The sequence below is a fragment of the Mustela nivalis genome, assembly GCF_964662115.1.
Source record: "Mustela nivalis genome assembly, chromosome: 3".
NCBI classification, from domain to species: domain Eukaryota; kingdom Metazoa; phylum Chordata; class Mammalia; order Carnivora; family Mustelidae; genus Mustela; species Mustela nivalis.
In genome coordinates, this window is record NC_139022.1 from 103,156,736 (window position 1) to 103,182,467 (window position 25,732).

The 25,732-nt window shown below is 43.2% G+C and overlaps 4 protein-coding genes across 4 annotated transcripts in view; all 4 read right to left on the minus strand.

The window, feature by feature from the left end:
• Positions 1-25,732, minus strand: part of LOC309860937 (uncharacterized protein) — a 174,382-nt gene that overhangs the window by 119,927 nt on the left and 28,723 nt on the right.
• The window catches only part of LOC309862039 (protocadherin gamma-B2-like), a 64,535-nt gene that overhangs the window by 30,668 nt on the left and 8,135 nt on the right, over positions 1-25,732 (minus strand). The gene's annotated exons all lie outside the window — the stretch shown is intronic.
• LOC309862031 (protocadherin gamma-B4-like) lies at positions 279-6,666 on the minus strand. The gene is made up of 2 exons (XM_082725325.1): positions 2,776-6,666; positions 279-565 (listed from the first exon to the last, which is right to left on the minus strand). The coding sequence occupies exons 1-2, from the start codon at positions 5,170-5,172 to the stop codon at positions 395-397; spliced, it is 2,568 nt and encodes an 855-aa protein (XP_082581451.1). The 5' UTR covers positions 5,173-6,666; the 3' UTR covers positions 279-394.
• On the minus strand, positions 15,030-24,665 carry LOC309862034 (protocadherin gamma-B3-like). The gene is made up of 3 exons (XM_082725330.1): positions 20,913-24,665; positions 15,846-18,883; positions 15,030-15,629 (listed from the first exon to the last, which is right to left on the minus strand). Exons 1-2 carry the CDS (start codon positions 23,328-23,330, stop codon positions 18,812-18,814), a joined length of 2,490 nt encoding a protein of 829 aa, XP_082581456.1. The 5' UTR covers positions 23,331-24,665; the 3' UTR covers positions 15,030-15,629; positions 15,846-18,811.

Consider the following 25,732-nt stretch of genomic DNA (forward strand, 5'->3'; position numbering starts at 1 on the left):
ATCATTGATATCGGTGATTTCTACTTCTATCCCAAAAAGTTTTCCTCTGCCCTCAGCCAGGATGTTGATATTTACTAGACACTGTGTGCTCTGAGCACAAAGCTCCTCCCGATCTATCCTGCCCGCGGTGAGCAAGCTGCCAGTTTTCCGGTTCAGAGCAAAAAGCTGCGTCCTACCTCTGGAGACGATGCGGACTCCGTGCTTCGCCAGTTCTTGTGACTCCAGATTCAGGTCCTTGGAGATATTACCCACAAAGGATCCTTTGTCGCTCTCTTCTGGCACCGAATAGTGGATCTGTCCTCTCCCGATTTCCCACAGCGTGCCCATCAACACGCACAGCAGGACCAGCCTGCCGCGTTTCCGGTAATTCTTTGGAGCGGCCATTGTTCTTTCACTACGGAATCCACTCAGCATCCTCATTGGGCATTTGCGTCTTGTTTACCTTTTTGCTGCAGCTGTGGAGATCATCTTCTAGAAAACTGGAGTGTCTCAGATGTAAGGACAGAGTTCCGCTGCAGCCCTGCAGCTGGTTTGTGGGATCTGCCGGTCTTTCTGAGATCTGAGCCTTTAGTAACCGGATGGCATTTGGTTACATTTATCTCCAAATAGGTGAACAGCGGCGCTTAGAGTCCTAAGCAGTTACTGCACCCTCTTAGATATGTACTAGTGTATGTTGGATTATTGAGGGAGGAAAAAAAATACTTGCCTTTTATAGCATGTTTTGAATTTATTTGTCTCTGAATTCATATTTTTTAAAAGTTGTTGCCAAGAAGCATGGGATTAAGTAGGGTTAAAGTTTTACAAAGGATTATTAAATGATCCCCAAAGATTTATGGGATTGTCTCACATTACTCAAATTTCTGGAATATGTTTACTCTTAAAATATAAATCATTAACATTTCATTTCTTACTATGCACTGAGCTTTATTGTAAATCTGTTATCGAATAAATAAGGCCTCTAGTTGTCACTGGCAATAAATTCATTTTTAGACTAAAGTAGAACTACTGAACATGATTCACTCAGAAGGTGTTGTATTTGATGTAAACCAATTAATCATTATAGTAAGCCTTCAGTAGAGTTGTTGCTTTTTTTAAATTTCCTTTTTTAAATGCTATTTTAATTACATATTGATATGTTGACAAATATTGTTAAATGTTAACAGGATTAATGCTTTCACTTTTAAGTTTCATCAGAGATTATATTATTTTGCTATTTCACTTATTTAAGTAATCTCTACACCCAGGTGGGGCTTAAACTCACAACCCCAAGATCCAGAATTCTATGTTTTACCAACTGAGACAGCCAGGCACTCTTGTTTTGTTTTGCTCTAAGATTTTGTTTTATTTTATTTTAGAGAGAATGCGAGTGGCTGGAGGAATAGAGGAGGAAGGAGAGGGACAAGCAGACTCCCTGATATACATGGAGACCAATGTGCAGTTTGATCCCAAGACCCTGAGATCAAACCTGAGTTGAAGGCAGACCCTTAACCAACTGAGTCACCCAGGTGTCCCAGGCAACCTTGATTTGCTACTTCATTTAAATTCTGTATTTTTTCTATTTGAATAGAAAATATTTTAAAAAATACAAATGAATACAAAATGAAAAGCAAATCTCCATCCTACTCTTCCACAAATGAGAGATGATTGCATTTTAAAGCAGACTCAATTAACTTTGCGAAAAAGACAAGTATTCTAAAGTTAATTTTGCCTTAATTAGTATTTTTTTTCCTATAGAGAATCTCTGCTGAGTGTGGAGCTCGATCTCAGGATCCTGAGATCATAACCTGAGTCAAAACCAAGAATCAGATGCTTAACTAAGCCACCCAGGCGCCCCCTTAAGTAGTATTTTGATCAAGAGAACCACAAAGAGGGAACACATAATTATCATCAAGCAATCAAAAAGTGTCACTACAAAAAAATTATGTCTCTTTTCTTCAGTTTGTAAAGTGGTCAGTGACTGAACATCTGCTAAAACATCTAGCTAAAGATGAAAAATGTATTATCATATCTATAGAGATATATACATATATACTAGTATGTACATCAGATTGGCAATTTTGTCTAAAATTTGAAGAATTCAAGACTCCATTTTTCTCCTAGAGATAGTAGAATGATAGAAGGTTTCTGGCTATATGTGGGCTGCAAAAAAAGACAATTTAAAATTATACAGGTATGTGTGAAAAACCTATGCTGCAAGATAAAGAAAATGCTTTTGTCTTCTGGTGAGCGTACTGGTCTTACTGGTAAGTAAAATGCTTTTAAACACCCACACAATTCATTGAATACATAATGCCATCTACATTAAAATCCAGGTTAAGACACTTTATTCTAGGAGGCTTTGAAACAAAAGGAAGTAAATAGAAGAAACAAAATGGTAAATTCAGTTATGAAAAATATCTAATTTTAGCTTTGTTTTTGTTTTAAAGTTTTTTTAAATGATTGCCCACTTTTACATTTATACTATATCCAGCTTAAAAAGTGTATTAGGTAATAGGAAGAAAAACTTAGGAAAAAATCTCATTAGCTTTTAGGAGATGGCCTATAATACTGATTCCCTTCCTAGATAAAATTACAATCTCACTGCTCCATAGATCTGAGCCTGTCAAGACATCCCTAAAAGAAACATAACTGCTCCAACTTTAATTTCCCTTGAAGAATGGCATGATAGTTTCACGTTTTAGAGAAAATTTTAGATCTACAAAGTGTATATTTTTCCATGAAAAATAAATAATTGGGTAGATCATAAGAAGCAGGTTATGCTTAAAAGAAACTCACCAGATGGGATGTTGACTCACTGGATTTGCAAAGTGGAAATAAGGCCCCAGATGAATCCCCGCAAAGTATGTCTTGTTCTGAACTCAACTGCTCGTTGCACTTTAGCAAATTAAACTCCGTCTTTCCAGTGTGGGCAACGCACAAATTGTAAGAATAAGGCAAAGTCCCTTCACTGTAGATGGGAGGAACCACAGGTCCTGATTTGACACACAGACCAGGCTGAAAGCAGCCCCAGGTGGTGAGGCTGGAGGAGCGACGAAGGTGTAAGGCGATGGCCAGAGTCACAGCCAGGAGGAAAAGTACTGAGATCAAGGCCAGCGCTACGACCAGATAAAACTGCAACTCTGCCTGGGGGTCAGAGGGCTCCGGGTGGTCGCTGACATCTGGCAGCACCTCCTGCAAGCTGTCGGCGAAAACCAGGAGCAGCGTGGCCGTGGCCGAGAGCGGCGGCTGTCCCCCATCCCGCACAGCGACCAGCAGGCGCTGGCGGGCCGCGTCCCGGTCGCCCAAAGCACGCGCCGTGCGCACCTCGCCCGTGCGCAGCCCCAGGCTGAAGAGTCCCGGCTCGCTGGCCTGCAGCACGTGGTACGACAGCCAGGCATTGTGTCCCGAGTCGGCGTCCACCGCCACCACCTTGGTGACCAGGTAGCCGGGCTGCGCGGCGCGTGGCACCGTGTCGAACAGCGCCGAGCCGTCGGGTCCCAGCGCCGGGTACAGCACCCGCGGCGCGTTGTCGTTGCGGTCGCCCACCAACACGCGCAGGCTCACGTTGGCGCTGAGTACGGGCGAGCCCTGGTCGCGCGCCTGCAGGGTCAGCTCGAAGGCGCGCAGCTGCTCGTGGTCGAAGGCGCGCTGCGCGAACACCACCCCACTCTGCGCGCTCACGGACACGTAGGACGCCAGCGCCCGTGGCTCCAGGTCGCTAGCCACAATGGAGTAGGAGACGCGACCGTTGGGCCCCAGGTCGGGGTCGGAGGCGCTGACTTGGGCAATAGAGGCGCCTGGAGGATTGTTCTCTGCCACATGAACGACGTACGAAGGCTGTTGGAAAACTGGCGCATTGTCGTTGACATCGCCAATGTGTAGGGTGATGCTTGAGCTAGAGGAAAGGGGGGGCTTGCCCCTGTCGGTGGCTGTGATAGTGACATTATACTCAGGAGTCTGCTCACGGTCTAGAACTCCATCTGTCACTAATTTATAGGTGTTTATCGAAGAAGAGACTATTTTAAACGGAACATCACCTTCTAATTTACAAAAAACTTCTCCGTTGTGTCCAGAATCCTTGTCACGGATTTTAAGCAAAGCAACGTGTGTTCCCAGCTTGGTGTCCTCCATAACGATATCCCGCAGAGATTGGAATACCACTTCTGGGAAATTGTCATTTATGTCTTGGACCTCTATCTCCACAGTACATTGGGCAATCATTCCTCCACCATCCCTTGCTTCCAAAACTATGGAATATTCTTTGACCTCCTCAAAGTCTAACGTATGCAGAATAGTAATTTCCCCTGTAATAGAATTTAGGTCAAACTGGGTAATCTGGCCTGCTTCTGTGAAAGAGAAAGTGATCTGGGCATTGACACCCTCGTCCTGGTCAGTGGCCATCACTTGAAGCACAAGGGTGCCCGGAAGAACGTTTTCCGGAACAGCCACCCTGTATAGCTCTTGGCTAAACACTGGAGGGTTATCATTGGCATCAGTCACTAGTACCTGTATCTTGGCAGTACTACTAAGGGGTGGATCCCCGCCGTCCAATGCCGTCAAGATCAACTGGTAGGATTTCTGCTCTTCCCGGTCTAAAGGCACCTTTAGTACCAGCTCAGGGTATTTACTGCCATCTAATTTTTCTTTATTCACGAGTGAGAAATGATCATTGGGGCTGAGATGGTAATTCTGTAGTGAGTTGGTACCAATATCTGCATCATGGGCAGATCCTAAAATAAATCGTGCCCCGGGCTTTGTAGACTCACTTATTTGCAGGTCAAAGGAAGTTTGGGTGAACTTAGGGGTATGGTCATTAATATCTTCGATGTCCACACTCACGTGATAAAAGTTCAACGGATTTTCAGCAACAGCCTCAAATTCCAGAGTACAGGCTGTCTTCTTCCCACATATCTGCTCCCGGTCTAGCCTGCTGCCCACAAGTAGCTCCCCGCTCTTGGCGCTCACGGTGAAGTAAACCTTCTCCGAACTGATGCGCAGTTGTCGAGTCGGTAACTCATGCACGCTCAGTCCCAAATCCTTGGCGAGGTTCCCCACCACCGAGCCCTCGGGCATTTCCTCGGGAATCCCGTAGCGGATCTGCTCAGACAGCGCCGGCCAGAACAAAGACAGCAGGAAGGGAAAGAGCACCGGCCGCCTCTCAGCCCAGCCCCTCTCCGCAGCGCCGCTCCCCATCCCTCTTGCTCCCTTCAGGTTGCTCACCGGCCTGGAGACGCCGGATCACAAATAATCTCTGCGCTGCAGATGTCCAGAGCTCCGAACGGCCTGTAAGTCCTGTGTGAGGGTCAGGGTTTCTTCTTTTCTACAGGAGGAAGTGGTGTAAACGCTCGGGCTAACGAGTCGGATAGGGAAAGTACGCTGCGGCTGCGCGAAGAGATCGCCAGTGCCCAAGCTCTCCATTTTGGCCAACAGCGGCGCCCACAGTCCGCACTAGGACACTGCAGCCTCTGCTGCTTCAGTTTAACCAGTTACAATAATGACAACCCTGAGCATTACTGAACAAATTATTTTTATATATCTATATATTTAATGACGATTGATTCATATTCTTAGCTACAGAAACATACCAAATTTCTAGGTTTTCAGGATAATCCATATGTTGACATAATTATTCCTCCATCTTCAAATCCACACTGTAATAGATGACTATCCCACAGAGTAGGCCTAAAGGTTTTCAGAGTACAGTAGTTTTGAATACTTACCAATTAGCAGTATATGAATAAAGTTTTTTCTTCTTTCCTTGTTTCTGTTTTTCTTTATTTATTTCCTTTTTGGGTATCTCTATGTTGATTCATTTCAACTTTTCAGAAAGCATCAGTAATGCTGAAATTGCCTTTAAAAGGGCACAATTTATACTTACCTCTAAACCTTTATTTCAAAAGAGTTTCTTTATAGTAATATTATCTGATATACACTTCTATCAGTGAAGGAAATGATAGCCAGAAAAAACTTTAGCCTATTCCCTCTCCTTTGCATTGCACAATTATTTTCCTGGTTATAAAATATAACATTAACCTTCAAAGATACCAGAGAGATATATTTTGCCTTCAAACACAAAGTAGCTAACATTGGTCTATCGCAATGAGGTACTGGTTCCCACTTTTGTGCTGAAATACAATATCCCATGATGACCTCAGTTGATGAAACAATCCTTAGAATATTCATTTGCAATAGCATACTGGGTTTAACAGTTGCTTCTCTCCTTTGTTTAAAAATGTTTTTAAGTATCCAATGAATCTGGCTGAGGGAGTCTGCTTTTCAAAATACCTGATAATCATATTTCTGCCCCACAAAGTGTCAGTAATACTGTCTTCTCCCCAAGATTTTTATACATCTGAACCCTATAAAATATACAAAACCCACTTCCACACTGTTGCACATCCCCTTTTATCCAAAATACCACCAATGCTATGTTCCAAAAAGAAATCCTTCTATTTAACTGGAAAGTGTAAACATAGCCAGGAAAACTTAGCCTATCATCCTCCTTCCTATTGCACAGTTATTTTCCCAGTTGCAAAATGTAACATAAATCTTCAAAGTTACAAGGGGAATGATATTTTGCATAGTTCCCAGTAAAGAAGTAAATCCAAGTAAACAAGATTACTTGTCATCAACCACTTCTAGCTGCTGCTAGTCAACTGAAATGCTGGCCTTCACTGAAATGGCATATAACAAATATAAAGGTAGTTAACCCCAGACTGGATTATTAGTAACTGAATTTTTCAGCAGATCCAATAAATTGAACCAATTTTTGGTCTAGGACCTGAGTATTTAGTTGTTTCTAAAGCCAGAATCCCCAATCTCCCACTAGGAGAGACAAGCACACTTCACATGGCTGTACCACTAAAATAGTGCAATAGAGTTTTGTTTTAAAACATCGAACTGCTTACTTCACAAGTGCCACTTGAAATGATATTTTATGTCATATTTTTGGTTTCAGACAATAACCTTTATTGTTGCATTAGATCCATATCATTGATATAGATCTCAGTAAAGCTTGATGCATACATTTCATTCTTTTAAGATTTTATTTTTTTGAAAAAGCAAGAGAGAAATAAAGCATGGTGGGGAGGTGGAAGGGCAGGGGCAGAGGGAGAGGGAAAAGCAGACTCCCTGCTGAACATGAGGCCCTACTCAGGGCTCCATCCCAGTACTCTGGGATCAAGACCTGAGCCAAAGGGACTGAGCCACCCAGGTGCCCCACAGATTTCATTCTTTAGGCATTAGTCTAGTCTTCTAGTAGAAGCCAACTTTAATACACTATTACGCTTTAAATACATCAGGAAGTGAAATATCACTTCCCACCTGTCAGAATGGCTAAAATAAAAAACATAAGAAATGACAAGGGTTGGTGAGGATGTGGAGAAAAAGCAGCCCTCTTACACTATTGGTGGGAATGTAAACTGGTGCAGTCACTGTGGAAAACAATATGGAGGTGCCTCAAAAAGTTAAAAATGGAACCATCCTATGGTCCAGTAATGGTGCTAATGGGTATTTACCAAGATACAAAAACACTAATTTAAAGGGATATACCCACCCCTATGTTTATAGCATCATTATTTAAACATCATTATTTAAACATTATTTAAAATCATTATTTAAGCCAAATTATGGAAACAGCCTAAGTATCCATTGACTAATAAACGGATAAAGAAAATGTGTGACTATATACAATAGAATATTATTCAGCCATAAAAAGAATGAAATCTTGCCATTTGCAATGACATGGATGGAGCTAGAGTTTCTAATACTAGGTGAAATAGATCAGAGAGAGAAAAATTCCATATGATATCACTCATATGTGAATTTAAGAAATGAACAAATGAGCAAGGAAAAAGAGAGAAACAAGCCAAGAAACAGACTATTTTTTCTTTTTAAAGTTGGCTCCAGGCCCACATGAAGCCCAGCTCAGGGAAGGACTTCAACTAACCACATTGAGTTCAAGAAGCTGAGTTGAGACCAACAGTTGGTTGCTGTACCCACTGAGGTACCCAAGTACTCTCCAGAAATGGACTCTTAACTATTAAGAACAAACTGATGGTTACCAGAGTGGAGGTGGATAACCTAGTGGGTAACCTCTTGATAACCTAGGGCAATGGGAAAGATATAACAATTCATTCTCATTTTTGGAACACATGAATTAAGAACACTGAGTAGAAAATAGATGGACGTATAAAAATGTGGTGGTCCACTTATTCACGATCTTGTCCACAGGTTTTCACTATGGAAAGGACACCAAAACCTATACCAACAAGTATTCTGTATTAAAGTATCACCACTGAAATAAATCGTTGACCTTGGTTTACCTCTTTAAAGGTTTTTCACTACACCTTCAAAACACCTGTTTCACAAAACAATCAAGAAAATTACACAAAATAATTTCTTGAGGATATAAAATAATTAGTGAACTCACCTGAATATTTTCGGCTTCATCCTTACATTCACGAAAATCTGTGGAGGTTAATAAGGGATCTTTTTTCTCACAGCTCTCCAAACTGAGGAGCATATCCGCATAGTTGGGTTGGGGGAAGATCAGGTGACTCTTGCGCGAGTCCGCGGTGAGGGACACCTCGTGCGAATAAGTCTGCAGGAAAGCCCGCACCCCGTCCATGCCCACGAAGTGCGAGGCCGGCACGCCCACCAGCCCGCCTCCTGAAGCCTGGAGCACGCGCGACGCGTGCCAGCGCCTCAGCCTGAGCGCCAGCAGCACGATGACGAAGGCGAGGAAGACGCAGGAGACGGCCGCCACCGCCACCACCAGATAGAGCGTGAGGTCCGCATCGTCTGGGTTGGCGGGGGTCCCGATGCTGCCCAGGTCCGCCAGGACGTCGGGGATGCTGTCGGCCACGGCCACGGTGAGCGTGACGGTGGCCGACAGAGGGGGCTGCCCGTGATCCTGCACCGCCACCACCAGGCTCTGCTTGAGCGCGTCTCTGTCCAGCAGGGCCCGCGCTGTGCGCACCTCGCCCGTGTGCAGCCCCACCGCGAAGAGCCCTGGCTCGCTGGCCTTGAGCAGGCGGTAGGACAGCCAGGCGTTCTGGCCAGAGTCTCTGTCCACCGCCACCACCTTGGTGACCAGGTAGCCAGGCTCTGCGGAGCGAGGAGCCAGCTCCACGCCTGTGGAACCGTCAGTGGGGAGGGTGGGGTACAGGATCTCTGGTATGTTGTCATTCTGGTCCACAATGAATATACTCAAGGACACATTGCTGCTGAGTGGTGGGTCTCCGCTGTCCTGCGCAGTCACGCTCAACTGCAGGTCACGGAACTGCTCATAGTCGAAGGAGTGCAAGGCATACAGGATGCCTGTGTCAGAGTTGATGGACACATAGGAGGAGAGGGAAGCCCCCTGGAGAGTGTCTTCAGACAGGGAGTAAGTGACTCGAGCATTCTCCTGGCTGTCCGGGTCGGATGCAGTCACAGAGAAGATGGAGGCACCTCTGGGGTTGTTTTCAGGGATGTAGACAGAATAGGAGGACTGAGGGAAGGCAGGTGGATTGTCGTTGGTATCTGCCACGTTCATGGAGATGTGAGTTTCTGAGGACAAGGGTGGGGTTCCACCATCTGTGGCTATCAGTGTGATGTTATACACAGAGCATTTTTCCCGGTCCAGGTTTTTTGCTGTCATTAACCTATAGTAATTGTCTATTGATCTTTCTAATTTAAAAGGCAGATTTTCTGAAATAGTGCAGGTTACCTCACCATTCTTGCCAGAATCTCTATCTTGAAGGTAGAAAAGAGCAACTACAGTTCCAGGAGGAGTGTCTTCAGGGACTGAGTTGCTTACAGATGTTACAGTCACTTCTGGGGCATTGTCATTCACATCTAAAATTGTGATCATTACTTTAGCCCTTGTTATACTACCAGGACCGTCCTGAGCCTGAACTTCCATTTCATAGTAGCTGGACTCTTCATAATCTAGGCTTTCTAAAGTTGATAATTCTCCTGTATGAGGGTTCAGCTGGAATATCTGCAGAATCTTCTGAGTTATTTTCCGGAAAGAATATGTCACTTCCCCATTGACTCCCTCATCCAGGTCAACAGCATGCACCATTAGCAATCTCGTACCCACCGGCACATTCTCAGGGACAGTTGCTTGGTACTGAGGCAAAGAGAAGACTGGAGCGTGATCGTTCACATCTACCACTGTTACTTGGATGTGGGCAGTCTGGGATCGGGGTGGGTCGCCACCGTCAGAGGCTGTAAGGAGTAGGTGGTGAACCGCCTCTTCCTCTCGATCCAGCACCCTTTCCAGCACTAATTCTGGATATTTACCTCCATCGTCTCCAGTCTGCACTACTAGGGAGAAGTGATGATTAGGGTTGAGCTGGTAGCTCTGGAGAGAGTTCGTGCCCACATCTGGATCCCGAGCCTCATTTAACGGAAACCGCACCCCAGGAGCTGTGTTCTCCGTTATTTTCACAGTCATTTCTTCCGTCAAGAATCTGGGAGCGTTGTCATTAACATCTATTATTTCCACTTCTACTGGGTGAAGATTCATTTTATCCATCAGGATGTTAAAGTTCACTAGGCACCGCGCGCTCTGAGCGCAGAGCTCCTCCCGGTCTATCCTGTCCGCGGTGACCAAGCTGCCACTTCGCGGATTCAGAGCGAAAAGCTGCGTCCTACCTCTGGAGACGATGCGGACTCCACGCTCCTCCAGTTCCCCCGGCTCCAGACCCAAATCCTTAGCGATATTACCCACAAAAGATCCTTTGTCTGTCTCCTCTGGCACAGAGTAGAGAATATGTCCTGCCCAAGCTTCCTTCTGGGTTCCCAGGAGGATGGAGAGCAGGATGAATCTTCTGTATTCCCCACCCCTCTGCGGAGCCGCCATTGTTGTGCCGATCTTGTTTAGACGCTGGGCTATCTCCTGTTGTGCTTCTGGATTCCAGTGTGTCAGCGTGGAATCTTTTGTATTCGTAAAAGAAGCGCAGTATCTAGTATAAGAGACCTGAGTTTGATGAAGCTTGGAAGAGAGTTTGTCTCAATCTGGTGTTTCCTTGTATTATAAAGTTCAGTGGTTCTGGCAGATCTCTCGCACCATTTTCCCCCTGGTTGGTGAACAGCGGCGCTCAGAGTCCTTACTAAGTTACTGCACCATATTGAAGCAAAATAACTGATTTTTCAGAAATTTGTTCTATCCTTCAAAATCCTTCCATTTATATTTCTTTTATCTATATATCTTTGATATTATTTAAAAATATATTTCAAGAAGATGAATTAATGCAACAATGTTCATGATGGGTGCTTACTAATTCGAGCTAATTTTTAAAGTTTTTTTTTTTGTTTTGCATTTCTACTTTGAAATGATGTCGGGTACTGCCTCAGACTTCATAGAACCCAGTGAAATCAGTGTTTACAGGTAAAAAAGTGTGATTTATTTTGAAAAGGTATGTATATATATATATATATATATATATATATATATATATGAAAAATGTTATATAGAAAGTTTACATCAGTGTAATAAATTAACTCAATAATACTGAGCACCAACTATGTTCTACACAACACCATGTAAGACTCAGAGAGTCAAAATTTTCTTTAGAATACAGAGAGGTAATTTAATAAAGTTTTTGATTGGAGGGACTCTTAGAGATGATTTAGTCCATTACCTTCATTTTAATAATTTTAAAAATGAGAGAGAATTGCCTTGTCCTTGATATATAATAGTAAAACCATTGTTGGAATACAAATATTCTCACTTCCAGTGTTCTGAGAAGAAAAAGGAAAATCATTTGCCTTGGCTGATGCTTTATGCTCAAAATGTGCCTTTAGAGGGGAGGTAAGAACCCTAGCAGCAACGGATCAGCTATAGACGACGCAACTCGTTTTGCACAGAAGGCAGGAATTTGCAGATTCTACCGCCCATGGATCCATAAGAAAGTGGGTGTTGACTGCTTCTTTCATTGTGCAATTCAAACAGCCATCCTACCCAATTCTAGAATAACTGAAAAAAGGCGGGTCTTGGAGCATACACTGTCCTGAGAAGCTCCTTAGAGGTACCAATTGTTCCAATGGTGTTAATTAAGTAAAACTGAACTGTTGATAGATCTGAGGCTACTATTAGCTGACAAAAATAAAATTCTTTCCACAGAGCTGCAAGAGAAAAGAGTTACCAGTCCTGAAATGACGACCTGACAAAAAATAAATTTACCTTATGGGGTGCCTGGCTGACTTAGTCAGAAGAGCACACAGCTCTTGAGTTCAGGGTTGTAAGTTCAGGCCCCATGTTTGGTGTAAAGATTACTTATGTAAATAAATAAATAAACTTTAAAAGAAATAACCTTGCTTTGTAAATTATTTTAACCCCTAGTGGAACAGATAACAGTACGAGGAGGAGAAATCAGAAGTAACTTTGAAAATGCTTCTTAGCAGGGCAGCTGGGTGGCTCAGTGGGTTAAAGCTTCTACCCTTTGGCTCAGGTCATGATCACAGGGTCTTGGGATCAAGCCCTGCATTGGGCTCTCCGCTCAGCAGGGAGCCTGCTTCCTCTTCTCTCTCAGTCAGTCTGCCTTACCGACTACTTGTGATCTTTGTCTGTCAAATAAATAAATAAATAATCTTAAAAAGAGAGAAAATGCTTCCTAGCTTAGTTGCTGAGGATTTCCTAAGTAAGTAATCTATTTCTGTTCTTTGATGGCACTGTTCCAAAATATAGGCAATACTTTGAATGAACAGCTGTTTCAATCTATCTATCAATTTATAGCCATATTTGCTTTCACCAAGTAGATAAAATAACTTTTTGTTCAAAGGAGCCAATATGAGCATTACAATTAATTCCATAAGTAAAAATTAAACACTATTTGTTTAGTAGTAATTTTGAATTTTCTGTTGACATAAACAAAGTCATTAAAGATCATGAGTACTGCAGACATTTTCCAACAAAATTTGGAGTCTAGATGTTATGGTTCCCAATGTTCTGATCTTTTTCTACCTAACACTTAAAAATTCATAGGGTCATCTCACATTTGCTTCCTATTCTACTATTTTTTTAAAAAATCTCAGTTAACTTACTACTTCTGGATAACTTCTTTGGAGCTAATTAACTGAGATCTAGATAAATAAGATTATGAACATACTCTGAACATAAAGCATGCTTCAGGAAGTACCTTGGCTGTATTATCTCTAGTAATCACATTTCCTTAAGTTACTCTATAACATAAATTTAAATATTAAAGATTCTGCTAGACCACTAAGATACATTAAATATAACATAAGCCTACTATATACAATGGAAATAAGTTTACAGTTTTAAAAGAAGTATGTTATTACTGACTGAGTTATTGGGAACAATTGACCTTAAGAATCGACATTCATTTTTATACTTGCATTAAAAAATTCTATGGAAAAAATTCTGTGGAAAGTAATTGACTTCTCAGACATTAAGTTACTCATCTTCCCTTTACTTTTCTTTTTAAAGGTTTTAGTTATTTATTTGACAGAGAGACACAGCGAGAGAGGGAAAAAAAGCATGGGGAGAGGGTGAAGGAAAAGCAGGCTTCCGGCAGAATGCGGAGCCTGATGTGGGGCTTGATCCCAGGACCCTGGGAGCATGACCTGAGCCAAAGGCAGACGCTTAACGACTGAGCCACCCATGCTCCCCTCTTCTTTCTTTTTTTTAAAAGATTTTATTTATTTATTTGAGAGAGAGAGAGAGCGCAAGCGAGCACAAGCGGGGGAGTGGCAGGCAGAGGGTGAGGAAGAAGCAGGCTCCCCTGCTGAGCATAGAGTCAGACAAGGGACTCTATCCCAGGATCCTGAGCTAAAGGCAGCTGCTTAACTGCTTAACCGAATGACCCACCCACATGCCCCAATCTTCTCTCCTTTCTTTATGGAACTTTTTTCTAATGAGAAAACATTTGTTTAGAGTTCTGTTTGGGTTTCCATTCCCAGGCAAATATGCAGGTATTATTTTCTATTTCTCTCTTAAATTTTACTCCTTCCCTTTGACAGCTGCTACCTCAACAGAAGTTTGATCAGATGGGTTGTTTTCACAATGATAAACTAGCCCAATAATTTGGTAGGCTTTTCCCCCTGATGCTTCAAAATTCAGTATATACTCAAAATCTCAGACTGTTTATCTTATTAACAATGATCTGTATGGTATGGAAGTCAGAGAGCCTCAGTTAGCCAGAATTTAGCAAATTCCATGACTGCTAGGATTTAACACTTGGTCAGTCCGCATGAATGAATGATTATTACTGACAGTAAAATCTGATAGCTTCCCCAATAAAATATTTTATTTATTTAAATGAAATGGTCATAGGTAATTCAGATAAAAGAATAAAATAAACCATCCTATACTACCCCAGTTAGTGATGTGAGCAGTTAAGAGAATAAAATAAACCAGACTACTATCCATAAAACAGTCAGTGAGCTTTGCTTATAAGTGGATATAGTTTGTTTTGTTTCCTTTTTCAAGATGTTTTATATAATCCAGAATTATTGATATAAAAAATAGCATTTACATTCTCAGATCATATGAAACAAAGCTTAATACATGTATGAGAAAATGACTCCCATGACTAATATTCAAGATTCAAGTTCTTGCAAATTATTTACTATTAAGTTCTTTTTTGAAAAGACTTAATTAATTTATTTATTTGAGAGTGTGTGTGCACACATTGGGGTAAGGGACAAAGGGATGGGGGGAGAGAGTCTTCAGCAGACTCTGCAATAAGTGTGGGGTTCAACTTGGGGATTGGCCTCCAGACCCTGAGATCACTGCCTGAGCTGAAATCAAGAGTCAGATGCTTAACTGACTGCACCTGTGACACTCAGATATCTTATTCACTATTAAATTTTGATTAAAACCATCAAAGGATAGTATCACAAACATACAAACAAATCAGATTTGAAAATGTGTGTGACTGGAACCTCTTAGTCATATACATTCAAAATCTTGAAATAAATAATTCTACAATAACTGCTTATGTAAATATCTCAATATTGACTTAGAGAAATATATATTACCTTTAGTAACTAATTTAAGCACATCAACTCAATATTACCTTAAAAAAGACTGACAATTTCAGGTTACAGAAGAGGTTCTCATTTATTTTCAAGAGATCTTTTTCAACTCTTTATGTTACATGTGCATAGCAAATTCAGAAGCATAAGTGGCTAATCTATTGCATTATCAGGTCATAGAATCCTCCACCTCAGGATTGGCAAAGACCTTGGCTATCATGTACTTCAACAACTCATCAAATTCTATTATCCTCTGTATTCTGTTAACTCCAGGGCCATCAACTTACTTTTGGAAAGAGCTAATAATAGAACCTCCCACTTCCTAGGCAATCCATTTTCCATTAGAACAACTTCAGCAACAACTACAAAGAAAGAACAACTCAAAATTTTGGTTTTTTTCTACTCACCAAGCCAGTTTCATCCACACCTTTGGGCCATGATGAATTAAACTAAGTATTCTTGTAACGATAACCCTCCTTTCCTTAAATATTTGAATAGAGTTTCTACATGACAGAAGCCTTATTTTTATCTGGGTTAAATATGCTTAAATTCTCATTTGAACACTGTGAATCCTGCATTCTCCCATTCACTATTCAGTCCTCTATTTTTTAGTGGTATGGCCTTGTAAGTGGACAGTAATAAGCATATTTAAAAATTCACTTTCTTTTTTTTTTTTTTAAAGATTTTATTTATTTATTTGACAGAGAGAGATCACAGTAGGAGAGAGGAAGGGAAGAGATCACACAGAGAGAGGAAGGGAAGCAGTCTCCCTGCTGAGCAGAGAGCCCGATGCGGGACTCGATCCCAGGACCCTGAGATCATGACCTAAGCTGAAGGCAGCGGCTTAACCCACTGAGCCACCCAGGCGCCCCCACTTTCATTTTTAAATATTATCAAGCACATAGATTGCAGAAGACATTGTAGTAGGCAAGCAGCATCAGGTGCTCACATTTGTTAAAAGTCAAAATTATAATACTGGTGATGTCAACAAATACTTGTTTACGGCTTTACAGTTGAAAAATCATTAATAAAATTATTTTATTATATTTTCTCAGAATTTGTGTGAGGTAGGTAAGCCTTTTTAATTTACATGTTAATTTAAAAACTGTGACTCCCCAAGATGAATAACAGATAATTCCAAGAATATTATTCAGGTTTTCTAACACCAAAGATTAGGTCTTCTCTGCTACAGACGTCAATTACTTTTATCTTCCATAAAAATAATTTTTGATTCCTAAGTAGTAGAGATCACAGATCTCCATTATTTTAGAAAACACTTGCTTTTAGTTAACATTGGTGAAAAACTGAGACCTTGATCTTTAACAGAGGCTGCAATTTTCTTTTTACATTAGAAAGAGTATCCTTTTTATAAAAGAGTTTATTTATTTTGGAGAGAGAGAAGAGACAGAGCACAGGTATCAGGAACTGGCAGGGGGAGAGAGAGGGAGAATCTTAAGCAGACTCTGGGCAGAGTGCAGAACTCAGGGCTCATTCTCAGGACCCTGAGACGAGGGCCCTGAGATTATGACCTAAGCCTAAATCTGAGTTTAACCCACTGGGCCACCAGGTACTCCCATTAGGAAAAGAATCTTACAGATGTCACAATTTAGAGGGAAAAAAAAAAAAAAAAACAAAAGAGATGTATGTAACCCAAAGCATGAAGATCTTGCCAGCAGGAGAAAAGTAAGGAAAATCTACAGTATACATTATTAAGAATTTTTTTATGAAATTAGAGTACTAAGAGTACTAAGATTTAATAGAGCTCTATTGATTAAAAAAAAAGAAACTTCTGAAAATTGGCTCAATGCAAAGACTAAGAAAACTAAGCAGTTATCAAAGAAAATTTTTAATTTTCCTGTGTTCAAATAAAAAGAATAAAAGGAATAATCTCACCTGAACAAGGGAGTCTTCCTCTTTACAAAAACCTGAATCTTCTTGAATCAAAAGAGGCTCGCTTTTCCCACAGCTCTCCTGGCTGATGAGCGTGTCCGCATAGTTGGGCTGGGGGAAGATCACGTGACTCTTGCGCGAGTCCGCGGTGAGGGACACCTCGTGCGAATAGGTCTGCAGGAAAGCCCGCACCCCGTCCACGCCCACGAAGTGCGAGGCCGGCACGCCCACCAGCCCGCCTCCTGAAGCCTGGAGCACACGCGATGCGTGCCAGCGCCTCAGCCTGAGCGCCAGCAGCACGATGACGAAGGCGAGGAAGACACAGGAGACGGCCGCCACCGCCACCACCAGATAGAGCGTGAGGTCCGCATCGTCTGGGTCGGCGGGGGTCCCGATGCTGCCCAGGTCCGCCAGGACGTCGGGGATGCTGTCGGCCACGGCCACGGTGAGCGTGACGGTGGCCGACAGAGGGGGCTGCCCGTGATCCTGCACCGCCACCACCAGGCTCTGCTTGAGCGCGTCTCTGTCCAGCAGGGCCCGCGCTGTGCGCACCTCGCCCGTGTGCAGCCCCACCGCGAAGAGTCCTGGCTCGCTGGCCTTGAGCAGGCGGTAGGACAGCCAGGCGTTCTGGCCAGAGTCTCTGTCCACCGCCACCACCTTGGTGACCAGGTAGCCAGGCTCTGCGGAGCGAGGAGCCAGCTCCACGCCTGTGGAACCGTCAGTGGGGAGGGTGGGGTACAGGATCTCTGGTATGTTGTCATTCTGGTCCACAATGAATATACTCAAGGACACATTGCTGCTGAGTGGTGGGTCTCCACTGTCCTGCGCAGTCACACTCAACTGCAGGTCACGGAACTGCTCATAGTCGAAGGAGTGCAAGGCATACAGGATGCCTGTGTCAGAGTTGATGGACACATAGGAGGAGAGGGAAGCCCCCTGGAGAGTGTCTTCAGACAGGGAGTAAGTGACTCGAGCATTCTCCTGGCTGTCCGGGTCGGATGCAGTCACAGAGAAGATGGAGGCACCTCTGGGATTGTTTTCAGGGATGTAGACAGAATAGGAGGACTTAGGGAAGGCAGGTGGATTGTCGTTGATATCTGCCACATTTAGGTAGATAAGTGTTTCTGTAGACAAAGGTGGAATTCCTTTGTCTGTAGCTGTTATAGTGATGTTGTACAAGGATATCTGTTCTCGATCTAGTACTGTATTGGTCACTAATTGATAATAATTGTCTACTGATTTTTCCAGTTCAAATGGCAGACTTCTTGAGATGGAACAGGTTACCAGGCCATTCAGGCCAGAGTCTCTATCATATACTTGAAAAAGAGCAATTACTGTTCCTGGAGGCGTACTTTCAGCAACTGATCTACTTCCAGATGTAACTACCACTTCTGGTACATTATCATTTACATCCAAGATAGTTATTAAGACTTTTGCTCTGTCAACTAGACCTGGCCGATCCCTGGCTTCAACATCCAGCTCATAAAAGCTTGAGTCCTCATAGTCTAGATTTGCAGAAGTTGCTATTTCTCCAGTGGAAACATTCAAGCAGAAAATCTTTGAGATCTTTTCTGTTCCTCTTAGGAAGGAATATGTTACTTCTGCGTGGACTCCTTCATCCTGGTCAGTAGCATTTACCGACAATACTGGTGTACCTACAGGCAGATTTTCAGGAACACTCACACGGTAGACAGGCTGAGTAAACACTGGAGCATTGTCATTCGCATCTAGGACAATCACCAGAATTCGAGCAGTGCCTGAGCGGACTGGGTCACCGCCATCCACAGCAGTAAGGACCAGGTGGTGAATGGCCTCTCCCTCCCGATCCAGGGCGCGCTCCAGCACCAGCTCTGGGTATTTGGGTCTATTGGCATCGCTCCGCGCGTCCACTGAGAAGTGACTGTTCTCGCTGAGTCTGAATCCCTGAAGAGAGTTCATTCCCACATCCAGGTCATAGACCTCCATTAGTGGAAAACGAGAGGGTGGGACTGCATTTTCCAGAATTTTCACTTCTAATTCTTCCCTGAAGAATCGGGGTGTATTGTCATTAATATCCACTATTTCCACTTCTATGGGATAAAGATTCAGTTTATCCTCAATAAGGATGTTAAAACTCACCAGACACGGTGCAGTCTGGGCACAGAGCTCCTCCCGGTCTATCCTGCCCGCGGTGACCAAGCTGCCGCTTCGCAGGTTCAGAGTGAAAAGCTGCGACCTACCTCTGGAGATGATGCGGACCCCACGCTCCGCCAGCTCCTGGGGCTCCAGCCCCAGATCGTGGGCTATGTTTCCCACGAAGGAACCTTTGTCCAGCTCCTCAGGAATGGAATATCGGATCTGCCTGGCCCCGGCCTCCCACAGAGTCCCCAGAAGAATGAAGAGCACCACCATCCCCCTGCGGCGCCGGCGCTTTTGCAGAGCAGCCATTACTGGCTCCTTAAGGACTTCCTTGGGATTATGAGTAGCTGAGAACAGGTTTGCAATCACTTTTGTGCTTCTCAGAATTGGAAGTCAAGCTCCGTAAACAAGTAGATCAGTTGAGAAGCGTTTTAAATTAGAATTTCTGCGTAGCTGGAGAGCTATCCTGTCTGATCTGCTTTTTTGCTGGGGATATAACCCCAGTTCTCGTTTTCCTTGCCCGGGTTAGTGAACAGCGACACTTAGAGTCCTAACTTAATACTGCACCGTCTTTGTGAAACCGTCATACAGAGAATCTTATTTTGGCTAAATCTTGCTTAGGTGTCACTGGTAATACTTCTCTCCCCAAAAGAATAAAAGAGAATATTTTGAATAATTTTAGATGTTCCCTGGAATTTGCCACTCATTTTTGTGTTATAGCTTTTAGGGCCTTGGAGAACGGAAATAAGATTACACTTTTATGTAAATCTTGAATTTTCACATTCCACTATCATTTGTATTTGCCCCATTTGCATTTTTTATGATTTAAGTTCTTATTTAAATTCTAATTATTTAACATATAGTGTAATATTAGTTTCAGGAATAAAATTCAGTGATTCATCACTTACATATAACACCCAGTGCTCATCACAAATGCCCTCCTTAATACCCATCATACATTTAGTCCATCCCCCTGGCCATCTCCCCTCCAGCAACCCTCAATTGGTCCTCTACAGTTAAAAGTCTTTCTTATTTGTCCCATTTCCAATAAGGGCACCAGCAACAACACATTTAGAACCAATCCACCTACTGCCAGTTACAAGTATTGCCATTTTTAGATGTCACTATTTTATTAACACGTAGAATAAATAACCTTAGGCAATATTTCTGTATACCTTTTAAAAAATGAAAGGGGGTGCTTGGCTGGCGCAGTTGGAGGAGATTGCAACTAATCTTATTTTTTTCTAACTATATTATTTATTCACTTGAGAGGGAGCATGAAAGAGGGGAAGGGCAGAGGGAGAAACAGACTCCTCACTGAGCAAGGAGCATAACCCAGGGCTCAATCCCAGGACCCAGAGATCATGAGTTGAGCTGAAGGCAGATGCTTAACCAACTGATTCACCCAGGTGCCCCAGAGACTGCAACTCTTGATCTTGGGGTTGTGAGTCTGAGCTTCCTGTTGGGTGTAGAGAGGACTTAAATGAATTTTTAAAAGTTTAAAAAAATAAAAACATGAAAAGAATGTGAAAATATATTGACTACAATGACAAAAATTTATATATTATATACAAAACAGTTTAGGATTAACTGCACTGAGACTAAGTAAACCACTTAATTACCTACATTTGTGTTTAATTATATATTTATAATATGTTTCCCAATGACAGTATGATACTAAGGTATCAAAAATGTTTAAGGATATATGGCTTTATATTTAATAAAAATTTCAAGACCATCACAAGGCCACTTCCCATGAAAGACTGCAACACAGATAAATGAACAAAAAATTCTAACAATCCCATGTGATTCCCAGAAAAATCAATAAAACACAATAAAATCAGGGCATACTTAACCTGTATACATTTTACTTCTATCCTAATTATTGATCTACAGTTACAATTATGGAAAGAAAGGGTTTTGAAGCAACTCACCTGTTGCAGACTGACTGAATTAGAATTCATTTGGGTATCTGCATTACTGGTACTTTCAAACCAAGAGGCTTCATTACACAGAAGATCTTGTGGAATATTTTCAGGCTTTATATTGAGAAATTTAAACTCGGTCTTTGAGGAATGTGAGGCAGCACATAAATTGTAAGAATAAGGCAAAGTCCCTTCACTGAAGTTGGGAAGAACCCCAGATTCGGTCTTGGAGCAGACATTAGTCTGAAAGCAGCTCCAGGAGGCAGGGCTGGAGGAGCGGCGCAGGCTCAGGGCAACTGCCAGAATCACCGCGAGGAGGAACAACACCGAAATCAAGGCCAAAGCCACCACCAGGTAAAACTGCAACTCAGCCTGGGGGTCAGAGGGCTCAGGGCGGTCGCTGACATCCGGCAGCACCTCCTGCAAGCTGTCAGCGAAAACCAGGAGCAGCGTGGCCGTGGCCGAGAGCGGCGGCTGTCCCCCATCCCGCACAGCGACCAGCAGGCGCTGGCGGGCCGCGTCCCGGTCGCCCAAAGCACGCGCCGTGCGCACCTCGCCCGTGCGCAGCCCCAGGCTGAAGAGTCCCGGCTCGCTGGCCTGCAGCACGTGGTACGACAGCCAGGCATTGTGTCCCGAGTCGGCGTCCACCGCCACCACCTTGGTGACCAGGTAGCCGGGCTGCGCGGCGCGCGGCACCGTGTCGAACAGCGCCGAGCCGTCGGGCCCCAGCGCCGGGTACAGCACCCGCGGCGCGTTGTCGTTGCGGTCGCCCACCAACACGCGCAGGCTCACGTTGGCGCTGAGTGCGGGCGAGCCCTGGTCGCGCGCCTGCAGGGTCAGCTCGAAGGCGCGCAGCTGCTCGTGGTCGAAGGCGCGCTGCGCGAACACCACCCCGCTCTGCGCGCTCACGGACACGTAGGATTCCAGCGCCGGTGGCTCCAGGTCGCTGGCGATGATGGAGTAGGAGACGCGACCGTTGGGCCCCAGATCTGGGTCAAAGGCGCTGACTTGGGCGATGGAGGCTCCAGGAAGGTTGTTCTCAGCAATGTGAACCAAATAGAAAGGCTGTTGGAAAACTGGTGCATTGTCGTTGACATCAATTATGTTCAAGGTGACACTTCTGTTGGAGGAGAGAGGCGGCTTCCCCCTGTCTGTGACTGTGATGGTGATATTGTATTCTGGAGTCTGTTCTCGATCTAGGGCTCCATCTGTGACCAACTTGTATGTATTTTGTGTATCTTGAACTATCTTAAATGGGAACTTTCCTTTTAGTTGGCAGAAAACTTCCCCATTAAATCCAGAATCCAGGTCATGTATTTTGATCAGGGCAACAACAGTCCCCAGCTCAGCATCTTCTTGAATATGTTTAGATTCAGAATCCAAGGTTACCTCAGGAGCATTGTCATTTTCATCCAAAATATCTATTTGAATTTTACAGTGTGCAGTGTGTCGTCCACCATCCTTTGCTTCCACCCCAATTGTGTAGCTCTCTCTCTCTTCAAAGTCCAGTTCTCCACCAGTGGTGAGTTCCCCTGTTTTACTATCCAGCTTGAACAGCTGTCTCACTACATTGCCAGTGTTGATGAAAGCATATGTGATCTCAGCATTGACCCCCTCATCCAAGTCAGTGGCCATCACACTTAGTACAGAGGAGCCCGTGGGCAGGTTCTCTTGAACAGTGGCCCTATACACATCCTGGGTGAACACTGGTGGGTTGTCATTTGCATCTGCCACAACCACAATTACCTGGGTAGTGCAGCTTCTTGCTGGGTCCCCCCCATCCACAGCAGTGAGGACCAGGTGGTGGCAGGACTGCTCTTCCCTGTCCAGGGGAGTCTTCACTACCAATTCTGGGTACCTACTGCCATCTGGGTTCTCCTTCTGAATCAAAGAGAAGTGTGGATTGGGACTGAGGTAGTACTGCTGCAGGGAATTGACACCTACATCAAAATCTTGAGCGGATTCCAGGGAAAAAGTGGCTCCAGTTAGGGCCAGCTCACTGATTTCCAGTTCAGTGATATTTTGGCTAAAGGTGGGTGGGTTATCATTGATATCCTGAATTACCACACTTATATGAAAGAAGTTCAAAGGCTTTTCCGCGACCATTTCGAATTCTAGAACACACGTTGACTTCTTGCCACAAATCTGCTCTCGGTCTATACGGTCGCTCACAAGTAAGTCCCCGTTCTCAGTACTCACTGTAAAGAATTTCTTCTGTGCACTAATCCGCAGGTTTCGGGTAGGCAAATCTCGCATGCCAAGCCCCAGATCCTTGGCGAGGTTCCCCACCAGTGAGCCCATGGCCAGCTCCTCGGGAACAGTGTAGCGGACCTGCTCTGGGAGCACCGGACAGAACAAAGACAGCAAAAAGAGAAATGGCATTCGTCTCCGCCCAGCTGGGCCCTTCTGTCCCAAGCGGTCTCCCATCCCAATTTCTGCGACGTTGCCTTTCTGATTCCGAAGAGCTACGATCGCTAAATGATCCCAAGAACTCTCTGAGCAGGAGTAACTCCTTGATTTGTCTTGGCAGGCGGACTCTCTGACAGATATCTCGGCGGCAGAGAACCAGAGAGTGAGTGTCCAGTTACCGCGGTTCCGCCTTGGGGAGGCGATTGCTTTGTGTCGGGAGAAGCTGATACTACGCTCAGTACTAGCCAACAGCGGCACCCCGCGTACCGGCTGCAGAACTGCAGTAGTGGTTACTAAATGAGCTCCAAATCAGGAGTGGGTTAAAAGAAAATTCTACTGTATCCTTATACAGATACTCATTCTTCCAATTTTACAAGGATTTTTAACATCTTAAATATTTACTATATCTCCGATCTGGCGGTCATTTTATTTGAATTTGAACTTTACCCATCTAAATCAAGTGAGTTTTACTCTTCAAAGAGCAGAGGCAACTTGCTTGAAGATATTTACTGACATCGTCGTGGTTTTTGTTTCCGTTTTCATAAAATGGTCATAATAACTTCTTCCCTGTGTTCCTTAGTAAAACTGAAGACCAAATGAAATGATATGCAGAAAATGACACAAATGAAAGTACTGGTGGTGGCGAGGGCAGAAAGTGTAATATGAAAATTCTTGAAATATCAGCTTGATAGTAAGATTATTCCACTTGTTTCTTTTCTTCTAACTTGCAAATGTTACAAATCTCATAGCTTTTAGTTTTAGCCTATGTTTCACTTCCTTCTATATTATCATTACCACGTTACCCCCAAACTAGACAGGTAAGCAGAGATTGGTTGTCCTTACAAAATACAAGTGTGGTAAGAAGCAAGAAACTCTTTTCCTTAGTTTCCAAGTGTCTATGTTTAACTCACCATGATTTTAAAACTATCCACCGATTTTATTTTTTGCACACTACACTACCATTGTCTTTAACTGTACTGTTTCTTCTCAAGTCACTTAGCAATGGTGAGCTATTTGAAATTTGGGAATGAAGTATGAGTCCTTATAATTATATATTCTAAAGAAAGAATCTATGTTGTCCCCAGATCACAATCAGATCATCCTAACTCTTTGTACTGACATTCTTTCCATGTCAATTTTCATGTTCCTGATAGGTGTCTTACAGGTTTTTTTTTTTTTTAAAGATTTGATTTGTCATAGAGAAACAGACAGAGAGCACACAAACAGGGGGAGCAACAGAGAGAAGTTGAAGCAGATGCCCCACTGAGCATGGAACCAGATACAGAACTGGGATCATGATCAGAGCTGAAGGTAGATGCTTAACCGACTGAGCCACCCAGGTGTCCTGAGGCCTTAGTGTTTTAATTCAATTTCTAAACTAGAATCTTCATAAAGACATTTTTTAAACCTATACATTGTAATTCTACAACTTAGCAGTAGGTAGCAATGTTGAACTCATAGTGGAATAGCATTAGACATATTAAACTACTCATTGTATTCAGGATTCGAGGCAGAAACTCACCCACATATCTACTTCATACAAACATAAAAAATATAGACTCAAGACTTTGCTCCAAAACATGACTGAAGAAGTGTCTTTCCAGCATGTTATGAACACTTGAAGGAGAGCTATCTTTTCAGAGCACATATGAAACTAAAGATTCAAATATGTAAACAATTATATAGTATATATAGCATATATGCTCAGAGAGTTATAGCAAGCATTTTATTACCTAAAGTCTATTGAAGTTTATAGAGGTTTAAGAGGTATTTTCCATTGCATGAAAAAGTTAACATAGGACACATATCCAAAATGTATAACCTTTTCCTTAAACTGTAATGAAAAAACCATTTGTTATAAAATATAACGGAAAAGTGAATTTTCACATAGGAGGGAATGATCTCAGTCTCCATCATACAGATTCTCATTACTCTTTGGATGCATTCACCATTCAGTGAAACTGCACATTTTAATCAGATATATCCATATATAAATATAACTAGATCTCCTTCAGTATGTAAATGTTGGATCCCCTTGAAGTAATTATTTATTTATTTTTTTAATTTTTTTTAAAGATTTTATTTATTTATTTGACAGACAGAGATCGTAAGTAGGCAGAGAGGCAGGCAGAGAGAGAGAGGAGGAAGCAGGCTCCCTGCTGAGCAGAGAGCCCGATGCAGGGCTCAATCCCAGGGTCCTGGGATCATGACCTGAGCCGAAGGCAGCAGGCAGCGGCTTAACCACTGAGCCACCCAGGCGCCCGAAGTAATTATTTAAAAAACAAAAGTTAGGTGCTCATAGGTTCCCACATCTAACAACAAACCCTTGTTTGGTCAGGTAATGTAGTCTACCATCCCACCATAGTATTTTATTGCTATTTCTTCCATTTAGTCCACTTTGCAGCTGATGAGGTTGTTGA

What these genes read in the sequence shown, in the direction of transcription:
- LOC309862031 (XM_082725325.1), bottom strand. Translation starts at nt 5,172, where the DNA reads ATGGGGAGCGGCGCTGCGGAGAGGGGCTGGGCTGAGAGGCGGCCGGTG. An exon ending in GTGAGTCAACATCCCATCTG is followed by an intron (nt 566 to 2,775) that starts GTGAGTTTCTTT and finishes CGGTTACTAAAG; the next exon opens with GCTCAGATCTCAGAAAGACC.
- LOC309862034 (XM_082725330.1), bottom strand. Translation starts at nt 23,330, where the DNA reads ATGGGAGACCGCTTGGGACAGAAGGGCCCAGCTGGGCGGAGACGAATG. An exon ending in ATTCAGTCAGTCTGCAACAG is followed by an intron (nt 18,884 to 20,912) that starts GTGAGTTGCTTC and finishes CCGATTCTTCAG; the next exon opens with GGAAGAATTAGAAGTGAAAA.